Source organism: Saccoglossus kowalevskii, chromosome 22 (assembly GCF_978046115.1).
Source record: "Saccoglossus kowalevskii chromosome 22, keSacKowa6.1, whole genome shotgun sequence".
Taxonomy (NCBI): domain Eukaryota; kingdom Metazoa; phylum Hemichordata; class Enteropneusta; family Harrimaniidae; genus Saccoglossus; species Saccoglossus kowalevskii.
Genome location: NC_140662.1, coordinates 24346811 through 24373767, shown reverse-complemented (window position 1 = coordinate 24373767; position 26957 = coordinate 24346811). Strand labels below are relative to the sequence as shown.

Genomic DNA, 26957 nt, shown 5'->3' with positions numbered 1-26957 from the left:
AATTGAAAAATTTTCAATACTCACCCCGGTTAAAACATTTCTCAACTTGCTTTAGATTCGTTTGATTTTTTTACTCATTTGGCCATTGTTTTTTGGCCAATTTTAAACACCTGTAGATTCAACTCTACATCTGTGTCTCAAAATTGGAAGATTTTAGCACGGATGATTTATTTCTTAATATTGTTTCAAATAATGATTCTTTTGCAAAATAATGTATTTTGTTAAATCTATATTCTTGATATGTTTTAGTTCTGTCAATTTTGTTGTTCCGAATCTTGTTTTGTTTTGTTGTTGTATTATCTGACATTACGCAAGAATTATATGGTACGTTCCAAAAAAAGTCCATAATATATTAAAATCATTTCCGAGGTAATCTACAGAAAATGGCGTAACAAATGAAATGTGGAAATCAAAATGAGATTCTCAATCAGTGTAGAATTAATCTACATGTACTGTAAAATATGTTTTCGCTTGGAATTAATTTTCGCTAGTTTCGAAACTTGAATGATTCAGGGAAAATGAAATCCAGCAAATATACCTTTTTTCCTATATTTTACATTCAACTTGTCAAAAATCAATGAAAATTAAACATACAAAACACCCAAAAACTCTTTTCAAAAAAATAATTCCAGCTAAAATAAAGTATTTTACAGTATTTAATCAAATTCTTCATAGCGGAAAATTTCCTGGCAACTATAAAGCAACGTTATTGCTGCCACAAAAGGTGCTAACAATTTAACCCAATAATGACCTACCATAAGTATTTGGGGAAACTAAAGATAAGCCAATCAAAATTTGGGATAATAAACTGAACACAATTTTGTGTGTAGATGATCTTACAGTAGTTTCGGGAACGTCGAAAAAAAACTCCAGATAAGCAATTGAATGTCACTTGTAAAAGAATGTACACATCTTTAGGCTCCATTTTGGCGCGCTTTTCCAAATTTAAATTAAAATTATAACTGCACAAATAATGCCTAACTGAAACAATTAAAATCAAATCAAATTGATGAAAAAATAGAGAAAGATCAAATTGAAAATAAGAAACATTTCATCATGAAATGTGCAAATTATGACACCGAAAAAAAAGGTATTTAGTTATTTAAATGTAAAATAAAACCGAAAAACGTGACTAAAGATGTTCTCTTTATTCGACAACGGTAACTATCAACATTGTACTTGCAATATACTTAAAAAAAACAATCATAACAATAAAATAAATGTCATAACTGCAGGGATAACAAAATGTGGTTCAGACATTATTTTGTAATTTTATTTATTTTTTCATTTACCATACGTGCACACTGAGAAGATTCAGTCGAGTAATAAAGTTATTTTTAATATTATTAATACTTTAATAAAAATATTAAATTCACCCCACGTTCTCAAATAATACTAATAAAGCAATAGATTTTTATAGGAAAAATACGCACTGTCCAAAATTTTGAGCACAACACTACTTTCTTTGGATTGCCAATCTCGATCATTGGCCTCCTTGTCACCGGACGGGTTCGTGACCTAAAGAACAACAGAAGTTCGTTCATGTATCAATCCGCCAGTAACAACTTTAAAAGCAATTTGCGAAAATTGTTATGCCGCGTGTTAGCATGTATTATGAAAAAAAAAGACACACACGACGGTATACCCTGAACTCAAAAGCTAGTACAATCGTGGAGGATGGTATACTAAACACGGTAAGCATGGGGAACTATGTTATTGTTCCGCTTGACCGAGCAAGTATACAACGCTGTGTTACGCGAAATACAGCAGAGCACCAGTACGTAATAACACTCCCAGTTCTTACGTTCCCGAAACGACTGAAATAGACATGCTCTCGCTGGCAACATTAGCAAAGAACTTGAAACCAAACTGGGTCTGTGTTATTGGTCGTTGTGCATATGGCTCTGCTGCACAACCCAAGCCGTATACAAGCCCAGACATCGGATGCAAACAGGTGAGTATATTACTTCTAGCGCAGCAAAGGCATTCACTTCAACTTTGTAAATATTTATAAATTTCAATGGCAGTTACATTGAAATTGAATCCATCCATCCAAGCAACCAACGAAAACAACGACGCACATTTGAAAACATTCCAATGCTATTCAATCGGCCAATAACGATCTCTCTTTCAGAATTGTGAAAATTTATAAACATTTATAATTATAGATGAAGAGAATACCTTGTTGCGCCGAGAGTAGTCTATTTTTAACTTTATAAGAGTATTAAAGGGGAACTAAATAGAGCCTATTTTGGTGTTTGTATTTATCAAGTTATGTATATTGATTATAAATTTAAAAAAAAAAATTAAAAAAAATGATAATCTTCAGAGTTATGATGATTTAAATATGAGAAACCATAAACCTGCGAAGGACTTCCGCTTGCGCCATCTTGCCATAAAAAAACGCCCTCATGAGGTATAAACAGGTAAGGTAACAAAGCATGATGACGAAATAGTATCTGATTAAATATAAGCAACTTAGGGAGCCATATTTGGCTGGACTGGTGAATTGACTTCTAGTCTAGGTTGTTTCGACTTTTACATTAATGTTATTTACAAGTGTATCAACATACAAACATTATGGATGTGCGATTGATCGAGACAGGCATTTTGTTTGTTTTTTGTCTAACTGTCTAATAAATGCTGTTTCCAGTACTGCACTGTGCGGCGTGCAAATTATTCAAAGTATGGATGATGGAGTATGCAATCTTGAGTTCGTAGGTGGTGGTGGAGGAAACATTTTCGTCCATGTATTCACGGGGCTGCACTGGCAAATCATGGGACAATTGTCACAAGAACACCAAGCAGATTGTTCACAGATTTCCGTGTAATTTGAAATAAAACTATTATCCGATCAAGGGGCATCGTCGACGATATACTCTCATCACTCACACTGATCTAAATCTTCACAGTATACCGTACTTCCCTGATCATAAGCCCGGAGGCATGAACACGTAAAGGGAAAAGTAAGGGATGAACTTATACTCGAGGACCAACTCAGAAAAGATGATTTTGTTTTGGGGTTAAACACTGTAACCATCTTGCTAACAACGAAAAATTATCCAAAAAAATTATTCGTTCACCACGCCGGGCTTGGGAAAATAATACTTATTTTTGAAAAAAAAAATGCGTCATTGATTTCCACAACACTTACAATGAAGAAACAAACATGTTCATAAAAACACACACATTTTATTACAATACGATTTACATACTGTCTGAATTTACAGTGAAATAATGGGTAGGGTCTGTGGACGAAGGCATTTATCATTATCTTTGTTTTGGTATGTTTTCGATCGTACGCAAACTCTTGACGCAAAGCAATTTTCCACCATGAGGTTTTTCAGCACGATTTGACCTGGAACAACTTCCTTTGACCTAACAGGTCATGTCTTTCATTAACCAATCAAAAAAATGGGTCGTAATGATGAAATTTTCCGATTATTGACGATGATTTTTTAACACAATGCGGAAGTGAATTATTGCGATCTGTAGCACTGATTGCAACGAAAAAACAATGATTTTTTCCCTAAAAACTGGCGATTCGCAATTTCCGAAATATAAACAACGGTTAATAGTAACCTTGGGTAAACTGAGTGTGGAGGAAGAATTTAAACACCTTTCACGGTCGCCAACATGTCACATTGTTCAAACCCTAGGCCTTTCATGATAGTCTCAAAGTAAACCGTGCCCAATAACCAGGTACACGACTTAACGATCACATTTTTGGTTTTTCGAAAGCTACTACTCAAAGAAATATGGATTACTCCAGTATTGCAACATCGGGGTTCATCCTGAGTAAATGACAGAATAGAAAGGTTTTCTCATAAAAACTAAAAGCACGAACCAAACTACCATGCCAATCACGATTATTACGAAATGAAACACATTTTACACGCATATTTTAAAGAATATCGTCGACGCCCAGTAAAAACACTCTGGGCTTATAATCGTGATTGCTCTCAACTCGATAAATACCTAGTAAAAATATAGGGATGGGCTTCATACTCGGGAGGGGCTTACGATCGGGGAAGTACGGTACTTTAACGCAATTGGGCTTCCACTCTCAGAATACTGTTTCAAACGCATAGGGCTCTAACCCAAGTTTTAAAAAGCACATTGTGCATATAAAAGTTGAGTTTATACTCGTAGTACACAACGCTTGGCAGCATGAACGGCTATGTACAATGGCGTATACGAATGTGATCAGATACTAAAACGTCATAGCTTTGAAAAGTACCCGGATGTTAAATATGTTCGTTCGTTATTTATTCCCCTCCATGAATGGCCTCCATGGTGTTTAATTGCAAGCACTTCAAATGCTTATCCAAGCTACAGTTATAATTAAAACAAAATTAAACCACTGCAATATTATTTCGAATACAGTTTAGAATATACACAACTATAAATTAAGGCCGCATTTAGGTTCGCTTTAATTGTAGTACAATGTACAGTCAAACCTAGATTATCCGAACACAGTGGGCGGTGACGTATTTGTTCGGTTAATTGATCGTTCTGATAAACGATCCGAACGTAAAATTAACATAAAATGAAGGACAATGGATGGTACGTTGATTTCATGTTTTATTGATACATGTACATTACATTTAATTAATAAACGTGTATTACAATTCTACATTGTAAATGTTAAAAAAAATTCGTTATTATCGAAAATTGTTGTTAATTATTAAGTTAGTAAAATAAATAAATAAAGAATACGTGTCCACGAAGAAAATGTGAGAGTCGAATTCATATTTGGCACATACATGATACACCATGCATATTGAAACAGATGTTTGCTTCATAATCAGATCAAAAACGGGCCTCTGGTGGCCATATTGCTTTTTAACCATACTACTATATTTCCGAGGCTTTTGGACCATTTTCATTCATCTTTGACATGTACATCATACATATATCGAAATACATGGTCATGTCAGTTTGTTCCATAATCAGATCAAAAATGGACAACCTTCTTCCATCTTGAATTTTGGTGAACTTGGACAGGATTTGTTGGTTTTCACTCAAATTTGATACAAACATTATACATGTTGAAATACATATCTATGATGATTCGTTCTGTATTTGAATCCAAAATGACCAACTGGCAGCCATCTTGGTATTTCAAAATGTATTATTGACATGTTTATTAGTCCCCGTTCGGACGAAGTTCGAAAACGGGGACTTATAATTCGGTCTCGGTCCGTGCGTCCATCCGGAGTCATATCTCAAAATCCCTTGGACCGATTCCGTTCATTCTTTGCATGTGCCTAGTACTTTATGTGGGACATATGCACATGCAGCGGTTTAGCGATTCGATTCAAAATGGCCAACTGGCAGCCATCTTGTTTTTTGAAAATGTTGTATTTTGGACATGCTTTGTCAGTTTTCATTCAAACTTGGTACATAGATTATACATGTTAGGATACATGTCCATGACGATTTATTTCACAATTGGATCAAAGATAGCTGACTGGCAGCCATCTTGTTTTTTTGAAATTTCGTATTTTGGACATGCTTTGTCAGTTTTCATTTAAATTTAGTTCATAGATCATACATGTTAGGATACATGTCCCCGACCGTCCATCCGTACGTCAGTCTGTCCAGAGTCGTATTTCCGAATCCTGTGGACCGATTCCATTCATTCTTTGCATGTGCCTAGTACCTTATGTGGGACATATGCACATGCAGTGGTTTAGCGATTCGATTCAAAATGGCCGACTGGCAGCCATCTTGTCAGTTGTCATTCAAACTTGGTACATAGATTATACATGTTAGGATACATGTCCATGACGTTTTATTTCGCAATTTGATCAAAGATGGTCAGCTGGCTGGCATCTTGTTTTTGTTTTTTTATGTGGTATCTTGGACGTGCTCTGTCAGTTTTCATTCAGATTTGGCACATACATGTACATGTACTTTATACATGTTAGGATGCATGTCCATGACAATTTGTTTCATAAACTGGTCAAGGATTGACAGACTTTTTGGCCTTACTACTATATTTCCACAATTTATGTAACATTTTCATTCGTATTTGGCACATACATCATACATATCAGTGTGTTTCATAATCAGATCATAGGCCATATTACTACTACACAGAACACGTGTTTTGATGTAAATAAACAATCTGTTGTATATGCCACTTGGACTATATACTATACTACTATATCTCTGTACATGATCTTGGACAAATGAAATTCAGTTTGGATACAAAAAATGCATTACTGTAAAATCTGCATTATAAGCCGCATCCTTAATAGAAGTCACACCCATTATTTTTGAATAATTGAGAACCAAAAATTCATCATTTCTCATATGTGTAGATAATAAGTATTTATTGCTTTCCTAGGCCACCGGCCCATATACAAACATATCAAACCAATGCTTAAAATGTAACGGGTACAAGTAGAATATGATAATGTTCTCGGTTATTGATCACATGGAATTAAATAATAATTAATTTGTTAACAATTGTTTCCTAACTTCAAATGCTCTGAACACAAACACACAAATATTTCGTAGAATAACACCATTTGTTGCTTGAACAAACCTTTGAAATTTATCGATGGTTGGTTGGAATGAATAATGTTGGGGGATTATCTCTCGTCTAAATGTGATATAGGCTGGGCAAATCAACAGAAAATGATATTCATCCTCAACAAAATTAGCACGACATACTTTACAGACTCTTTTCGTTGAAGGCAAACCTTCGAGCCGACCTTCTTCAATTCTAAGTGGTAAAACCCCACAACGAAAACAGGCAAAAATGCGGACGAGTTTCAGATTGCAATTTAAAAATAAATATTTCTCCGGTTGTAAGGTACTCTTGAACTCAATGTAATTACGTAATTTAGGTTTCAAGGACGCATTTGCTTTCCAAAGCTGTCTCTGTGTGTCGGAGACTCGCAGTACAAATTCAGAAAGAAAAACGTCCTTGCTACCTACTTCTTGAGCTAGCCAGACATACCCAAAGCCATATGAATACAAAATGTGTTTAATTGCCGTCACCCAGTTATTTCTACCTAGGTCATTGAGATTACGCAACATTGAATAGGCATGCCTGGGAATTCTCGTCGGGGGGGGGGGGGTGAGTTCTAAGAGTCTAAGCCAATACTTAATACAACGTTTAAGTGTGGAAACAAAGATTGGAAGTCGCCCACACTCACCAACTATAGCTTCTTTGGCAGTACCTTGAGGGAGCCCAAGAAGCCTCCTGCACCATTTCCTATATACTTTTTCAATTTGGTCGTAATATTGAAATCCCCATATTTCAGATCTGTAACACAGAATAGGAGATATAATTGAATCAAATAATTTGAAATGGGTGTCAAAATAAACCCCATTAAGTTTAACAGATACCGATGAAAGAATCCTAAGAGTTTTCCCAGCCTGGTCCGCTAAAGTAGAAACTGCTTTAGACCAAATGTTCCTGGAAGAAAGCACGAGACCTAAATACTTATAATAGAAGACAATTAACTTCTAACTCGCATCCCTCAAGGTACCACTTCTCGTTTCGTGAAGTGTGACCGCCTTTGCGGAAAACCATAACTTTTGTTTTTTGTAAATTAACTTTCTTACATCACTTGCTACAAAATTGCGATAAAATATTAATCAAATTCTGCAGGTTTGGAATTGAGTCACTAAAAATGGTTTCATCATAAATGTCCTGTGTTAGTTGAATCCCCAAATTTCCCGAGTTAACCAACATCAAATTTAATTCTTCAATAAAGAAACTAAATAAAATAGGGCTTAACATACATCCTTGTCTGACCCCTATCGGACATTCAAAGGAACTTGAAAGATTAGATTCAGATTTGACACAAGACTTAACATTACTATACATAGAACGCAAGACGCATATGTGTAGATGCTCTAATAGAAGCCGCATCCCCTCTGTTGCAGATTTTACAGTAATAGCATATCCTGTTTAATTTCCCTCCATTTATTTTGATTTTGGAAGGGTAATTTAATATATCTAATTTCTGTTTATACTAGACCAGCTAATTATCTTATTCACTTTCATTTACTACTGTAAAAGGATTAAATATTCACTGGGTTTTAATTTTGCTTATTTCGCTAACTGGAAAATGTGGTAAATTAAAACCCAGTGAATATGGGAAATTTAGCATAGAACACATTATCTAAATGATAAAACCGTGAATATGCCTGAAATGGTAAATCAGCAACCCAGTGAATATTAGTCATTTTACAGTAACTATGCTTTTGGTCCATATTACTTTCTTTTTGGTATAAATAACATTCCCCCTAATTCAAACAGAGACTATGGTATTATTTTTACCAAAATAAGTTTTTTCAGATTTACAGGTAGCCAAATCTTCAGAATGCATAAATTAATCCAAAATAGTTGACAATGTATTGTCCATATACTACATCTACAATCTCTGAAAAAATTGATTGCCGAGTAGTACTCAATGTGATTGGACATTTTGATGTCAGAATTTGAAATCATTTGCATATTGAATACTTGCGGAGTTGTTGCATTGATTGTTTTAATAATCGTGAAATCTTTTGTGACCAATGTTTTGACATCCAGTAAAATGTAGATGATTGCGCATCTAAAGATGTTCTAAAATTATTTCATACTTGCCTGTGTGATTTATTAATTATTTAAAATACAAATATGTAAATTTAGTCATCATAACACTTTGTGTTGTCAATTTTTACCACTGTTTTAAGCATGTTCGTATAGCGCTTTCTTTGAATAATTAAATACAGTTATAGATTATAAAGTATAAAAAGTTTTTAAAAAATTAACAAAAAAAAGTATAAAGTTCATTTTCATCATCACTACTACATACTTCAGCTAGTTTCTAGAAAAATTTAATAAAATTAATAGTGTATTCTGATAACAATGTGTAAGGGTACACCATCTTACTCGTATATGATAAACTATAGTAAAACTCATACCACCAATTCTCCTATCGGTGTTTGTAAGCCCTCAAATTGTATGGTTGTTCTTAGCCAATGGTCTTTTTTTCTGTGTTTGATCTGAAATGCGATGTGTGAGGGCGCACTTCAATTATGTCAGCTGTTAGACTGTATGTGTAGCTTAGTTTATTGACATGTACCAGTGGACCTGTATATCTAGGCAACTTTAGATTAGATACCAGTACTTTAAACTGGTTGTTTTTCTGAGAACTTGAAGATAGAGGTTGTTTTTTGAGTATGACAACATGTTTTTTTTATTGCATACATGCAAATTTTATTGTTCCAGCAAATTAGAAAAAAAAATTGATTTTTTTAACAAAAATGCTAACATGCTAATGCATGACATCTATGGTCGTATGAATTGTGGTAGAGGTCAGCATTACAAAAAAATCAACCTTTGGGTGACCTCTGGTAAAATAATCATCCAACTGTCCCATTTGTTATACGTCTGTGACCTTGCATACATGGTTGTACATTTTGTGGTTTTTCATTGTGCTGATTATATTATTATCAATATTATTATAGTATTTTATATTAAACAATGTGTTTAGTTTTAAAACATTAATTTATATACTTAATACAATATAACTGATGGTGATTGTCCAGTTAAGCTCATTCCTATCTGACCCCTCTACCCCTGTGTAATAATGGAATAACACCTAAAGTTTGTTCAAAGGTGAAGTGCTCAGTTGTGACCTGTGTTTTCCTGACGTGGTTAATCCTAAAATACATCTCTCTTTTGTGAATACATTTTTGAAAATGTCAGAACCAAAGCCTCATAAGACTCCTGCCATAAAGTACACTAAGGTATTTGGTTTTAAATATCATTTTTTTGTCTGTAGGTTTACAACATCAAACTTGTACTTTTGTAAAAATGTAATTTTTTGTGGTTTCTATTCCTTAGCACAACTATAGGTGAGCTCGGCCTATTTCTCTAAAAAATCAGCTCGGGGTACTGTATTTTTAAAACTGAAACAGTCATCTGGAAACAGCTTGTGCTAGGGCTTAACAATTTTATTGTAGAGTGTAAATTGACATCATGTCCTGTTTTATTGTTTCTAGTTATATGCAAATTTATTCATCTGTAAAGTGGTCAATTTAAATTGTTCTAGTGTTTTCAGTTGTATGCAAATTTATGCACTTGTAAAGTGATCAATTTAAATTGTTCTAGTGTTTTCAGTTATATGCAAATTTATGCACTTGTAAAGTGGTCAATTTAAATTGTTCTAGTGTTTTCAGTTATATGCAAATTTATGCACTTGTAAAGTGGTCAATTTAAATTGTTCTAGTGTTTTCAGTTATATGCAAATTTATGCACTTGTAAAGTGGTCAATTTAAATTGTTCTAGTGTTTTCAGTTATATGCAAATTTATGCACTTGTAAAGTGGTCAATTTAAATTGTTCTAGTGTTTTCAGTTATATGCAAATTTATGCACTTGTAAAGAGGTCAATTTAAATTGTTCTAGTGTTCTCAGTTATATGCAAATTTATGCACTTGTAAAGTGGTCAATTTAAATTGTTCTAGTGTTTTCAGTTATATGCAAATTTATGCACTTGTAAAGTGGTCAATTTAAATTGTTCTAGTGTTTTCAGTTATATGCAAATTTATGCACTTGTAAAGTGGTCAATTTAAATTGTTCTAGTGTTTTCAGTTATATGCAAATTTATTCATCTGTAAAGTGGTCAATTTAAATTGTTCTAGTGTTTTCAGTTTTCAAATTTGCAAACCATTGCTATATATGGATGCCTAGCTCTATCCTCAACCCTTACTGTCAGCTGGTGTACAAGTGTTAATCAAATCAATGTGATTAATCTCCTGATAGATATTTTCTATATGGTGGTAGCCATCTTGAACACGGCTTGAAACTAAATAAAGAGACAAATTGAGAAACACATTTTTCAGATTCCTACAAATCGTGGGAACAATACCAAACTTTCGCATCTAAACAACCCATATTAGGCCAACCACTAACAAAATTTGGCAGAATTTGTCATTTTTGTGTGGAAAAATCCACACAAATAGGAAACACTTCATTACACGCAGAACATAAACACTTTCCCGAGTTATTTAAAACCTAATTGATATCTTTCTTTGAGGCCGTTTATGATTGGATACTGAGTTTAATGATGAGTTTGGTTTCAAAAACGACTGGGAAAGTGTTCTAGGTTCTTTGTGTATGCAAGGGATTTTTTCACACAAAAATGACAATTTGCATAAATCCTGTATTTTGTACACACTTATAACTATAACCATGAGTTTGTAGGAACTTAATTTACATACAATTTGCATAGCTATATTTAAATATTTTTAACAATATAGATATATCAAAACTGCTTGTATATTAGCTGGAATAAAAAAAAAACTATGTATAATCTTAGCATTTTTAGCTGTTTTATGATCGCTTGAAATTCATCATCTAATCTTCATAGTGCTTTTCTGTCATAAAGCATTATTGCCATCAAAACATTCTGTGCTTAATGCAGTTCAAGTTGAACTCAATGCTATTATCACACTGGAATCTCACTATTAAAATTAAATGAACATTTTTTGTAATGTTTTTTACAATATACAGTTCATATAATATATATATATAACTTTTTCTTTCAATGATTCGCCGACCCAAATTTCGAAATATGAACAAAATAGTTTTGACATAGAAATCAGTGCAAAATGTAAATTTATACAGTTTATGGCATTCCTATTGTGCTTTCCATTCAATCACTCGCTTACACATGAAACAAATCTCGAGGTCATGTCTATAAATATGCTTGACTGTAGCCCTAAATCTACAGTCTTGCAGGTATGCAGTAATTCTGTATAGCCTTTATATATATTGTACAAATGTGTATGTAAAGTACAATGTAGCTATAACAGTGTTGATGATTATGTGTATGTAAAGTACAATGTAGCTATAACAGTGTTGATGATTATGTGTATGTAAAGTACAATGTAGCTATAACAGTGTTGATGATTATGTGTATGTAAAGTACAATGTAGCTATAACAGTGTTGATGATTATGTGTATGTAAAGTACAATGTAGCTATAACAGTGTTGATGATTATGTGTATGTAAAGTACAATGTAGCTATAACAGTGTTGATGATTATGTGTATGTAAAGTACAATGTAGCTATAACAGTGTTGATGATTATGTGTATGTAAAGTACAATGTAGCTATAACAGTGTTGATGATTATGTGTATGTAAAGTACAATGTAGCTATAACAGTGTTGATGATTATGTGTATGTGCTTAAAGGATTACACATATAGACATACTAGAGCAATATTGCAAAACTTTTAAAATAATTCCTTGAATTTTTATACATACAACCAGTCATGGAAAAAATACGGAAAAAACCAGGTGGACTTAACTGTGCATGTATTTCCCAACACAACTTCCTACATGTTATAGTGTTTTGGGTCTTATCGATAATTCCAAATTGTTACTACCAGCTCGGATCATTACAATTTAAAGCAACCCATTTTTTTTGCGTTTCACAGATTATTCTCTGAAACCTAGCTACAGATAGATTCTGTGTCACTCAGGATTATGGGAGAATCCAGTAGGGATCGCTTAAACATTTATTTATTCACTCAAACTAGTATTCATGACCTAGTTCTCCACACCACCTGCCTTCAGAGCACACACACAACCATTGCCTCTAGGTGGTAGTATGATATATTGATATACTGTTACTATAATTAAAAATCTATTCACAGATTTTCATCAATAATGAGTGGCATGATTCAGTCAGTGGAAAGACATTCCCCACTATCAATCCATCAACTTGTGAAAAAATCTGTGACATCGCTGAAGGAGACAAAGTAAGTATATATCATATTTGATAGAATAGAATATTTTATTTGACTCAAAATAATGAAATATAGAATTGATGGCCACAAGCAAACAAACACAACAATAATAAAAGAAAACATTCAACAATTAGCATAAATGTATATGAATAAAAACTCGCAGACTGTTAGTAATAAAACTAATTTTTGAACTTAACAGCTCCTTAAACATGATCTGCTTTGGCAAATTCTTCATTTTACATCGAGATTGTTCCCATCTCTGGGTTCTTGCAATCTAAGACAGCATCCATCTCAGTTAGACTATCACATAGCATGCATTGCATTTGGTATCTTGTGAGTACGGAAGTCGGTTAAAAACAACTAGTACTGACTGGTAATTTGTTTAATTGGCTGGTTCAACATTTTTTTCTCATTTAGAAATTTGTGTTTTCAATTTATAAATTGACTAATGTATGACCAGGATTTTTATGTACTTTCCAAGTTCTGCAAGACATCTTCTATATAGGTCACAAATACCTCTTAAACAATGCTATAGGTCTACAAGACATCTTCTATATAGGTCACAAATACCTCTTAAACAATGCTATAGGTCTGCAAGACATCTTCTATATAGGTCACAAATACCTCTTAAACAATGCTATAGAACTACAAGACATCTTCTATATAGGTCTCAAATACCTCTTCAACAATGCTATAGGTCTGCAAGACATCTTCTATTTAGGTCACAAATACCTCTTAAACAATGCTATAGGTCTGCAAGACATCTATATAGGTCACAAATACCTCTTAAACAATGCTATAGGTCTACAAGACATCTTCTATATAGGTCACAAATACCTCTTAAACAATGCTATAGGTCTGCAAGACATCTTCTATATAGGTCACAAATACCTCTTAAACAATGCTGTAGGTCTGCAAGACATCTTCTATATAGGTCACAAATACCTCTTAAACAATGCTATAGGTCTACAAGACATCTTCTATATAGGTCACAAATACCTCTTCAACAATGCTATAGGTCTGCAAGACATCTTCTATATAGGTCACAAATACCTCTTAAACAATGCTCTAGGTCTGCAAGACATCTTCTATATAGGTCACAAATACCTCTTAAACAATGCTATAGGTCTACAAGACATCTTCTATATAGGTCACAAATACCTCTTAAACAATGCTATAGGTCTGCAAGACATCTTCTATATAGGTCACAAATACCTCTTAAACAATGCTCTAGGTCTGCAAGACATCTCCTTTATGCATGTAATTCAAACAGTATTTTGACCAATAACAGGGTTGCAAATTCAGATGAATTGCAAATTCATCTCAAAACATCTGAGAAATTTTCACTGTTACAAATATTTCACTGGGTAAAGAAAATTGTGAATATTTGTCTTGCAAAATTAATGTGGCTTACAACACTTGAATATGTGCACCTTAGATGATGGTAAAATATATTACAAAAAGACTCGGCCATCATGTATATCATTCGGCCATTCAAAGAAATCTGTGTAACTTGTATTTCAAAATAATTGTTTTCTACATGAGAAAAATTTGGTTGTGAAACGGGAACAATCGTTTATTGAAACACGAAAAAAATGTTGGATGAATTTAAATTGGTTATAAATAACAAGGACAATGAAAATGCAAACTATACAAATGACAATTAGTTGGCTTTAACCATAATGGAAGGCATGAAAAACTGTACTGATTTATACTGCTAAAAAAACTGTTGGCTCCGAGTATCAAAGTCAGAACTTCCCATCATATTGTCATTATTTCGTAGATGTTATGCACCAGAAACCAACACCAATGCAGTAATGAGATGCAAAACACCAATATTACACTCACTTGCACGTATCACTTTTTTTTTAAGTAAATAAATAAATACAGAAATAAACAGTACTGTAGAATATTTTATTTTCGCTTGGAATTTTTTTTCGCTATTTTCGCTAAAGGGATGATTCCGTGACAATAAAATCCAGGGAATATACTTTTTTTCCTATATTTCACATTAAACTCGTCAAAAATCAATGAAAATAAATTCCATACAAAACGCCCAAAAAGCCTTTTCAGCAAAAATTAATTCCAGCGAAAATAAAGTAGTCCACAGTAATTTACAACAACAAAATTAAAAAAAAAAAGTAACTCCAATTATATATAAAGTTTGTGTATTGTAAGATGTACAAACCAACATTAGGTAAAGTTTCCACACTTCACCTGAAACAATTCGATAGTGCTATTTTTACTACATATACAATATTCCATTTTTGTTTCCATAACTTTTTTTTCCACCAGACGAAATGAAGGTGGAGTGCCATTTAATTTACAAAAATAAATCATTTCTTTAGTTATAATAATGATATGGTTCAATCAACTTGAGAACTGATCATCGCCCAGCAAAATTTAAATATCTTTGAAAGTGTCTGGGGGATTTAAAAATTCACCCCATCTACTACATATAGATGTCCAAAAGACAGTAACATAGTTGCATGTCACTTTACCTGGTGAAGATTAATATTTATCAAAGTTCACATATTGACTTCATTATATATGACAGTTAATAATATATTTTGTAGGCTGACGTTAACAAGGCTGTAGTCGCTGCGCGTGAAGCGTTTAAGTTAGGGTCACCATGGAGGACTATGGATGCATCTGAGCGAGGTCTTCTCATGAATAAACTGGCGGATCTTATTGAAAGAGATAGAGAGTATCTTGCAGTAAGTTTTAATCCATATCTGAATAAATTATAATGCCGCTGTGTCTTTTGTATGAATTGTCATCACTTTTAGTATTAAATGAGTACAATTTAGAGTTTTCTTAGTTGCTGACACCAATTCAAGAATACAATACATTTTATTTTGACTACCATCAATGGGTCAAATTCATTTTGGGGAAAAACATGTCATTTTTACACAAAATCATTGCAAAAATGTTGATAAAACACTGGTATTATCAAGCTTTCTGATTGGTTAGTAACCAGTTTGACCTATCAGGTCAAAAGATGAAGTTTCAGATCAACTATTATATTTGTTATTACCATCAAAATTATAGCCAATGCACGTTACATTAAAAATCAATGCAAATACAATATCTTGGATAACAAGCAGAGATTTCAGTGTACGGAATGACTATTCAGATAATATTATCATTAAATCTTCGTCCTTATCACAACTGTCCACATGTTATGTTGCATCTTTCCAGCAACGGTTGCATATTATTTATATTTGATGTATTTTCAGAGTTTGGAAACTATTGACAATGGTAAACCCTTTCACATAGCTTATGCTGCAGATCTGGCATTGACCCTGAAATGCCTTCGGTAAGACTATTTATATATAATATTGAATAGGTTGTCCGTTTTCGCTTGAATTAGTCTACGGTGTGTCTTTATTCTGAAGGTACATGTAGGATGCTTATTTTCACCTAAATTTATTTTGTACATAATGTGCGAAATACAAATTCTGTGGCAAAAATAAAATGTCAATACAATCATAGTCTATGGTGATTGACTGGGTCAATTGTTTTAACTTTAAATCTAACAAAACACATCCCTGCCTAGTTTACAGGTGAGGGGAAACCCAGAGAATTTTTTTTTATTTTATACAGTGAAGAATATTTCTAAACTAATTCTATTAATAAGTTCTAATAAATTATTTGTTTTTACATCGATAATGTAGTCATTTGATAAAATATCATGGATTTTCTACCAGTTCTTTTCATTTCAAAAAAAAATAATAAATGTGATCTAAGTGGATGTAAAGTAACTTGAATTTTTTTTTAATTTCACCTAAGATACTATGCTGGATGGGCGGACAAAAATCATGGAAAGACTATTCCCATTGGTAAGTTTTTGTATAATAGTGGTGACAAAATACAATAAAAAAATAAATATTTGCATGTTTTTATTCAGTTTCATTGTATAATTTTAATTATTTATTATAATAAATTGACTTTCATAAGTGATTTTGTGTTATTTCAGATGGTGACTATTTCTGCTATACACGTCATGAACCCGTTGGTGTGTGTGGTCAAATTATTCCAGTGAGTATGATGTTAAAAACAAAAGTATCTTAAAATTTGACCACTGGGAGTGTTATTCACACATGACAGATCTGTGATGCTTGGCAAATTTAAGTTCACTATAGTACATAATAAAATCATAGAAACTAAGATGATTTTAGTACACAAATTTTGTCAATAAAAACAAGTGCCAATCGAAAGAATTTGATGCTGCCCACCATAGAGATGTAATCCAATATGGCTGCCATACATTCTATCAATATTTTCTACACGGCATCGAATTTGTTAATATGACTGTCTTCACTGTTCCACAATGAAATTCATAAATTATTTTCATGATGTTTATTATACACTTTTTTTTTCCTCTCCAGTGGAACTTTCCGTTACTAATGATGGCATGGAAACTTGGTCCAGCACTGTCAATGGGTAATACTATCGTCATGAAACCAGCTGAACAGACTCCACTTTCTGCACTGTACGTTTGCTCACTGATCAAAGAGGTTAGTACATCAGAAAAAACTTGGCATTGTTTAATTTGCATATCTACCATTTGGCTTTTGAGTGTTGACTTTGTCACTTTTCACAAAATAAAACTTGCATCATTTTTTTTTTCAAAACCTGTAGCCTATGGGAAATTATTGTACTTTCCCGATCATATGCTCAGGGGCCTGAACATGTAAAATCGGGGAAAGTAAGGAGTGGGCTTATACTCCAGGACAACCTCAGATGATTATTTTTGTGGTTTACCATTGTAACCATCTTACCACTCGCAAAAAAATATCCAAATTACATCTTTCATTCACCACACTGGACTCCGGGATATTACGTCTTTTTGAAGAAGAAAAAAAACGAAATGAGTCGTCATTGATTTTCACAACACTTTTACAATGAAGAAACAAACTGTTCATAAACATACACACATTTTATTACAATACGATTTACATACCGTCCGAATTTATGGTGTAGAAATGGGTAGGTTTATTATCTTCGTTGTGGGATTTTTGCGATCATACGGAAACTCTTGATGCAAAGCAATTTTCGCCATGATGTTTCTCAGCACTATTTGACCTGAAACATAGTTCTTTGAACAGGTAAAGTCATACATTAACCAATGAAAATGCTGTGTCATAGTGACAAAGTTTTTCCATTATTGATGATGTAATTTTTTTAACACAATGCGGAAGTGAATTTCTGCGATGTAAAAATGACGGAGATTTTTCTTTCTAAAAACTGGTGATTGCAATTTTCGGAGATATTTAAGACCTTTCACAGTCGACAACAAGTCGCGTTTGCTCAATAGTTTTCGCTTTTATACCCCATTCACAATGGTCTCAATGGACATGGAAAGGTAAAAGGATGTCCAATGACCAGGTTTCACGAACCAAACTGCCGATGTGTAGTGAATCACTTTTTACATGCATATTTTAATGAATGTTGTTGATACCTGGTAAAAAGCAGCTTGAGGATGCCCTCAACTCGTTAAATCTCTAAAAATAGTGGGCTGGGCTTATACTCGGGGGGGGGGGGGCTTATGAATCAGTAAAATGATGTATCCATTTGGTTCAAAATTAACAAAATAATTATAGAAAAATACATAAAAATTATTGCATAAACATTTTGGTAGGAAAATATATCGCACCCAAAGGATTGTTTGAGCATATTGTACTTATTAATTAGATATTTGAATTTTACAATAGTGTGGTATCTCTCTGGTGTCATTTTTCAGTCGAACAATTGTCAAAATTTGAAATAATTGGGCTGATACAAGCATCAGTATAGGGACCCCAATATTTTCAAAAAGTCTAGTATAGGGATGGGTGTAATAATTCAAAAAAGGATGTGCATCAGAAGTGACTCAGGAGGGGGGGGGGGTAGCTATTTGAGACCCACCTAGGCCGTTTCAAAGTTTTGGTTAAATTGTTGGGTTTTTTTTTGCAAATATTCACATCTGCTTACAGCACAATTCCGGCCAATGTGCAAAATCAAATATTTTGGTTCCCAAAATCCTCATATCCCACTCCATTTTACAAATAATATTACAATTTAATTGATAGCATCTTTTTTTTTTTTAAATGATCACATAGTAATTCTTGCATCAACAATATGTTCATCTTTAATATTCTGTTTGGCCAGGCTGGATTCCCTGCTGGTGTCGTAAATGTTATACCAGGTTATGGTCCAACAGCTGGTGCCGCCATTTCTGAACATATGGATGTTGATAAAGTAGCCTTCACTGGATCCACTGAGGTATGTTGTCACTTTCACTACTATGCATTATTTGCATTAGTCGTACATTTTATTGAAAATTTGTACTTAATATCCTGATGATATATAAATTTTCTGACATATTTTTTTCTTTTTGCAGTGTAAATCACATTTTTGTAAAATTTTGGTTTTGTTTTAGGTTGGACATATCATCCAGGTTGCTGCTGGCAAAAGTAATTTAAAGAAAGTGACACTGGAGTTGGGTGGAAAGAGTCCAAACATTGTCTTCAATGATGCGAACAGTAAGCCATTATATTTAATATATAATATGATTACAATAAATTAATATGCATCATTCATAATGATCACAGTTTGCATACTTTGCAGTAATATATTTTATATATCATCAGGTTTTTTTCTAGAAAAAAACTGCATAAGGGAGCACTGCAATTCAGTGGCGCCACTAAGTGGGGGAGATAGGGTTCTCCCTACCAGGGTGTGGAGTTTTTGATAATTCTAAATTAAAATAGTGCATTCTATGGCTTTCTTGGGGCCAAAATTACTATCAGACAGGTCACAGTTGAAGACTGTGGCCACATGTGATCCCTGGTCAATCAGAATTTTATGATTGACAGAGAATTTTCCACCCAGGGTAAGGGGGCACATGGCCATGGCATGAGGACGCTGGGCCCCTGTTCCCTTGCACCAGGCTTTAAAAACAATAAAATACATGACCTGTATATAATTATATAATTGACCATTTTCCATTCATTGGGAAATCCAGCGTTATGCGTGAAACCAAATGAAAAACAGGACAACAAAGGTCATAGCGTGGTGGTGGCATCAAACATCATGTGGGATTCGACAAATGCAAAAGTATTTTGGGGACATTTCCATGCTTAATAATGTGCTGTACACATTTGATGATAGGCAATTTCGATGAAGTAAGAGTATTCAATCACAATATTCCCCTGTCAAAGATCGGCCTTTCGTTGTGAGCTACGAAATAAAGAAATTCAAGTTTAAAATCAAATTGTTCAATTTTTGCGGCCAACGTTCACGTCGCGCATTTCACACAATATGCAAGATCCGGAGGTGAATGGATAATCACTAATTGCCATATTTGCATTCATTCAAAATACATTTGCACTCATTCCAGAGTTTTTAGGGCTAAACTTTCCAACATTGAACACATACAAATTGCATGTATTTACATCAAATTAGAACACATGCCAAGAATAGGAAATAATGCAAGTGACTTGTAAAATGTTTTTGTTCTCATTCACTTATTTTTAGTTATGTTGAAAAAAGATGTTTAAATACTTGTGATTTTGATCATTTCATTTATATAAATTAACATAAAGAGATGACTTAGTCTTACAAAAATATTGTTTTAGACACAATTGCATGGACAAAGTGATCCCCTACACAAGGCTAATGTTGCATGAAATGCGATGTGAAAACTAAGGATTGAGTAGTTGCCTTTTCCTTGAAATCATTAACATGATGGGAACCATAAAAATATGATGCTATTATGGAAAATAACACAAAATCTTCACTGAGAGGCTGTCAGAGACAGGGTTAGCCCTTGTGATTGTGACATTTTTGACATTTCACCCAGACCCGGGCACAACCGAACGGCCATCTTTTTGCACTTGCAAGTGATTTAATGTACAAACTCGATATATAGCATTATGCTTTTAGTGTCTACATTTCAGTGATGGCCATTACATATTGACATTAATGACACATGAAATTTTTTGTCCGAAGTTCGAAAACGGGGACTATTAATTTGTGTTCCATCCGTCTGTCTGTCCGGAGCCATTTCTCGGACACCCTTTGACCGATCTCGTTGAAACTTGAATGATGTATGATGACCTACATATGCATGCCATGAACTGTTTCTCGGAGCTGAACAGGGTGATTTCAATCAAACTTTGTATGGTGATCATGCATGTTGGGTTATAGGTACACGTCACTTTTTTTCTAGATTCGGTCCAAGATGGCCGAAATATCAACGTAAAATATCATTCTGTAACATGTCATAACAGGGCGATATGGCCTGATTCAGTTCAAAGTTTAATAGGGCATTTTCAATCAAACTTTGTATGATGACCTTACATATAAGGTTACGGTGCAAGCCATATTTCTTTTGGAGATACTTGAACAACAATACTCGACTGGCTGCGTTTTTCTTTCATTTCCTCTGTAAGATATAGTCCAATTCAGTTCAAAGTTCCCACGTAGGTACTATACTGACAGTAACACAATCTATAATGTGTGTTAGTGTTAAAAATACATTGATCTTTCATTTCTACATGTCACTTGTACTGAACATTTACATCGACTACGAGGACTATGCATTATCAATGCTTGTTTATTAAGAATTGGAGAAAAGATAGCTACAGCTATTTGTGGATGTCAGCTGTTATATGATCACAATATGACAAAGTGCTAACTTACAATATTGTTATCATAACCTCATATTATTGCTTTCAGTTGCTGATGCTGTAGAGCAAAGTCACTTTGCATTGTTCTTCAACCAAGGACAGTGTTGTTGTGCAGGATCCAGAACTTTTGTCCATGAAAGTATATACGATGAATTTGTCAAAAAAAGCGTAGAGAGAGCTCGTAATCGTACTATTGGTAATCCATTTGACAAATCTAATGAACAGGGTCCTCAGGTAAAATATTTAAATATGCTGTTCTGGATTTTGTTACTTTACATCTGTCATATATGTAGGAATTTACTCCACAAAATATGCAATCATTTTGCATGAAAAATTTCACATTTTCCCATGTTGACAATTAACTTTTAAGTTTTTCAAAACCAGCATTTTCAGCTAATGGAAAAGTTATTATAAAATATTTAGATGTTGATTTAAATACTTACTGCAAGCTCATAAGAATAACAAAATCAATGTTTCCGAATTTATCCTCATAGATGTTGTTCATTTTAAAGCCATAAACGTAAAGCTGATTATTCTTGGCAAAGAAACATAATTTTTAGTCCCCGTTCAGACGCAGTCCGAAACGGGGACTTGTGTTTTGACCTCTGTGCGTCCTTGGATGAATTTCGTTCAAACTTAGTACATACATTAGACATTACGAGTTCCTGATGCATGTCATTTTATTTTTCAGATCGGATTCAAAATGGCTTACTGGCGGCCATTTTGTTTTAATGAATGGGCTTCTAGAGGCATATCTCTGACATGCTGTATTACTATTACCAAAACAATACATCTTAAATTCAATAACTAACAGGGACTGTGCCATGCATGGCTTGTTTATTTTGTTTTGTTTTGTTTTAGGTTGATGAAGAACAAATGAATAAGATTCTTGAGTTGATTGAGAGTGGCAAGGCAGAAGGTGCTAAGTTGATGTGTGGTGGTGCTCGTCATGGTGATAAAGGATTCTTCATTCAACCTACTGTTTTTGCGGATGTTAAAGATAATATGAGAATAGCCAAAGAAGAGGTGAGTCAATCTGTCACGAAGACCCGGGTGATAGGACATTAGTTAGCATCATTAAATATTTATGCTCCTCCTCCTCTCCTAATAGGCTGAATCACAAACAAAAATATCCTCGGGGGCGGACATCCGAGCATTTTCTACCGCCTGGCAACCCTCGCGGTGAAAACAAAGACCAAAAACTCGCAGAAAACGGTACTTTGGGATGGTTGTTGAGAGTCCCCTGAACAGTGTAACAAGATTAGCCCTATGTGTGTAACATATATGAATTTGGTTGTTCAGGATTACTTCAAAGTTGAGTTTGTGTTGTTTTCTCGAGTTTTCACCGGCTCCACGGGCGTTCCACAGCAGAGCGCACAAAGCCCATAGAAATGCATGGTACAGTGGTGCACGTCGTAGCAACGTGGAACGTCTTGTGACGTAGCTCCGCCCCCGAGGATAGAGAAATGCCAAAGAAATTTGCCTTATTGATTGAAATTAATCTTTTCACCACCAGACATTCTCACCCAAATTGTGTGGACCTCTCTCAGATTTGTTGATTTCATGATATCATTTTCAATTCTCTAATTTTGATGAATATTTTTGTAATTTTGGGTAAAAAATTGTTTTTTTGACTTCTTGTTAAAAACCACATGTCTAATTGCTTTGATATTACATATATATATATATATATACTACATGTAGACCTCTCTCAGATTTGTTTATTTCGTGAGGATATCTTTAATTCTCTAATTTTGGTGAATATTTTTGTAATTTTTGGTGAAAAGTGAAATATGCATTGCAACAGCGGAGCTATCTCAGCCAACAGCTGCTTGTTTTCTTGTATTCTTCAAAATTTTGCAGCCAACATACAAAATTTTAATTAAATTGTCTCAACCTTCTGAAGGAAAGTGCAGACTATAAGCGTGACTATTTTGTGAATTTGTGATGAAAAGAAAGAACTGGTGGGGAAAAGGTCAAGTTACACAAAAACATGCCATTTTAATTTTGGTTTTCAGATTTTTGGCCCTGTCATGCAAATTCTGAAGTTCAGCACAATTGATGAGGTAATTGAACGTGCTAATAACAGTTGTTATGGTTTAGCTGCAGCTGTGAACACAACTGATCTCAATAAAGCTATCGCCATTGCTAATGGCGTTAGAGCTGGTACTGTCTGGTAAGTTTCATTTAGTCTGCTATATCTGGATCAGTCAGTATATTGAATATTATATATGAACATCAGATGTTTCTGATGAAGGTTCTCCACACCCTGCTATGAACTTATTAGTACAGTCCAGCTATTACTGATTCTGATACTAATTTGTTGGTGGATTTATGGTTGTACCAATAAATTCACTTCTATGCTCGGGCAGATTTCAACCAAAATTGTTACTATTCTTGCACATGGCCTGTTTGTTTCAAGGATTGGTCCTATTATCTGTATTCCTATGTTTTCTTAATTTTGTGGTTAACGGAGACATATTTTGTTCTTTGTTATACAGTATTTTTTAACTTTGTCTTTGACCAGTTTAATTAAAAAACTAAATTGTTGGCAATTCAGTCATGGTTGTCATGTTGGCTTAAAATGTTTCATATTACATGGGTTTGTATGGTTAATGTATAGCTTGAGGGCTGCAGTGAACTAGCAAATAGCTAGTCAAGATTCATGAATATTTAGGTATGCATGGATTTCTTTTGATAATCACGTTATACTTAGTTGCACACTTAGTATCACAAAAAAACACACAATGTTTTTCTTCAAAAATGTTGGTCAAGTCCTATTGATTAGGTTACATATTCATTTAGTCCAAAATGATTGGCGAAATTATGGAAAAATACATAAAAAATATCCTAAATGTTAACGGGAAAGAAGTGTAGTGTTGTCGAAAGGTTAAATGAAAAAGGTTCCTACATGCAATATGGTAGTTGTCAAAGTTTACTTAACTACTTGATTTTGTATTTAAGTTAGTTGAAAGAATTATGTTCATGATATTTTGTTTTTTAGGGTAAACTGTTTTGATGTATTTGGGGCTCAAGCACCATTTGGTGGATACAAAATGTCTGGAAGTGGACGTGAATTAGGAGAATATGGACTGGAGGCTTATACTGAAGTTAAAACAGTAAGTGTATCCCATGATGGTTGCATAAATAGAGAACATTTCCTGATCACAGAAATTTAATTGTCTATTGAAAGCACTCTCTGGTTATTTCTGGTGTTAGATTTCATCATTTTTAGCTCCGCTGTCGACTTTGTCAAGCGGAGCTTATCATATGAGTGATTGTCCGTCGTCCGTCGTCGTCGTCCGTTGTCGTCGTCGTCCGTGTCAATGTTTTACTTTTTCGACTTCTTCTTGAAAACTACAAGCCTGAATGCTTTGATACTTGGTGTATATGTACCTTGGGTAGACCTCTCTCAGATTTGTTCATTTCATGATGATATCTTCAATTCTCTAATTTTGGTGAATATTTTTGTCATTTTTAGTAAAAAGTGATATTTTCGACTTCTTGTTGAAAACCGCAAGTGCAATTGCTTTGATATATTACATATATAGGTACTACATGTGGACCTCTCTCAGATTTGTTCATTTTGTAATGATATCTTTAATTCTCTAATTTTGGTGAATATTTTTGTAATTTTTGGTAAAAAGTGATATTTTCGACTTCTTGTTGAAAACCGCAAGTCCAATTGCTTTGATATTACATATATAGGTACTACATGTGGACCTCTCTCAGATTTGTTAATTTTGTAATGATCTCTTTAATTCTCTAATTTTGGTGAATATTTTTGTAATTTTTGGTAAAAAGTGATATTTTCGACTTCTTGTTGAAAACCGCAAGTCCAATTGCTTTGATATTACATATATAGGTACTACATGTGGACCTCTCTCAGATTTGTTCATTTCATAATGATATCTTTAATTCTCTAATTTTGATGAATATTTTTGTAATTTTTGGTAAAAAGTGATATTTTCGACTTGTTGAAAACCGCAAGTCCAATTGCTTTGATATATTATACATATATGTACTACATGTGGACCTCTCTCAGATTTGTTCATTTTCTAATGATATCTTCTGTTCTTTAATTGCCATGTGCATTGCTAACAGCGGAGCTATCTCAGCCGACAGGCTGCTTGTTTAATTGAAATTTTCTTTCCTAGAATAATTTATTTTCACATTTTAATGCAAGAGCCAACTTTCATTGCCCTTCACCACATTTCTTTTTCAAAAATGTTAATTAAGATCAGTATAATCAAGAAAATAATAAAATTCAGAGAAATATGGGAAAAATTATTGCATTGAAAATCCCCTGCTTGATAGAACACACCAATTTCATTGATTATTAAACGTATCTTGGAATGATATAGCAGACTTGACATACATTCTTGTTTTTGTTAGCTCCGCTGTCGACTTATGAGTGATTGTCCGTCGCCGTCCGTTGTCCATGTCAATGTTTTATTTTTTCGACTTCTTCTTGAAAACTACAAGCCTGAATGCTTTGATACTTGGTGTATATGTACCTTGGGTATACCTCTCTTAGATTTGTTCATTTCATGATGATCTCTTCAATTCTCTAATTTTGGTGAATATTTTTGTCATTTTTGGTAAAAAGTGATATTTTCGACTTGTTAAAAACCGCAAGTCCGATTGCTTAGATATTACATATATAGGTACTACATGTGGACCTCTCTCAGATTTGTTCATTTTGTAATGATATCTTTAATTCTCTAATTTTGGTGAATATTTTTGGTAAAAAGTGATATTTTCGACTTCTTGTTGAAAACCGCAAGTCCAATTGCTTAGGGTACTACATGTGGTTCTAACTCAGATTTGTTCATTTCAAGATATCTTCAATTCTCTAATTTTGATGAATATTTTTGTAATTTTTGGTAAAAGGTGATATTTTCCACTTCTTGTTGAAAACCGCAAGTCTGATTGTTTTGATACTATACATTTTGTTCATTTTCTAATGATATCTTCTGTTCTTTAATTGAAATGTGCATTGCTAACAGTGGAGCTATCTCAGCCGACTGGCTGCTTGTTTCAATCTAGCTGTCTTTTGTAAAGTATAATAACAAATCCTGCTGATATTTTATTATTTGACAGTAATCCTGATTGCTTTTTTGTTTTTTTCAGGTAACTATACAGATTCCGCAGAAGAACTCTTAAGTCTGGTGTCTTCATTCGTGGCTTGACAATACACATATCATAATTCTCTCAAATATTTCTAAAATCCATAACTGCTAACTGTAGAAGTTATTAATTATTAATTATGCAGAGTATATTTAATTAATTCATTCACTGTCACCACAACAAACCAATTCTCTTCATTTTTATAAATTTCATACTGGATGGAACACGATGTTTATATTGGCCATTGAAATAACCTAGGAAGATTTTCAGTTGACATCTATGTGCCCTAGGCTTGTTGATTGGTTGGTTGGATTCAACTGCCATTGAAGGGAAAATGAAGAGAAGAAGTTTCTTGTGTCAATTGTATATGCTATTATAAAGAAA

At 33.6% G+C, this 26957-nt stretch overlaps 1 protein-coding gene across 1 annotated transcript; it reads left to right on the top strand.

The window, feature by feature from the left end:
- Window positions 1-1756: 1756 nt before the first annotated feature.
- On the top strand, window positions 1757-26957 carry LOC100377174 (aldehyde dehydrogenase, mitochondrial-like). The gene is made up of 14 exons (XM_085496096.1): window positions 1757-1954; window positions 12676-12780; window positions 15345-15485; window positions 16008-16087; window positions 16561-16610; window positions 16748-16809; window positions 17160-17288; window positions 18922-19035; window positions 19193-19295; window positions 21493-21677; window positions 22305-22469; window positions 23462-23619; window positions 24448-24562; window positions 26577-26957. Exons 1-14 carry the CDS (start codon window positions 1829-1831, stop codon window positions 26607-26609), a joined length of 1566 nt encoding a protein of 521 aa, XP_085352222.1. The 5' UTR covers window positions 1757-1828; the 3' UTR covers window positions 26610-26957.

What these genes read in the sequence shown, in the direction of transcription:
- LOC100377174 (XM_085496096.1), top strand. Translation starts at nt 1,829, where the DNA reads ATGCTCTCGCTGGCAACATTAGCAAAGAACTTGAAACCAAACTGGGTC. An exon ending in TGGAAAGACTATTCCCATTG is followed by an intron (nt 16,611 to 16,747) that starts GTAAGTTTTTGT and finishes GTGTTATTTCAG; the next exon opens with ATGGTGACTATTTCTGCTAT. An exon ending in CTTATACTGAAGTTAAAACA is followed by an intron (nt 24,563 to 26,576) that starts GTAAGTGTATCC and finishes TGTTTTTTTCAG; the next exon opens with GTAACTATACAGATTCCGCA.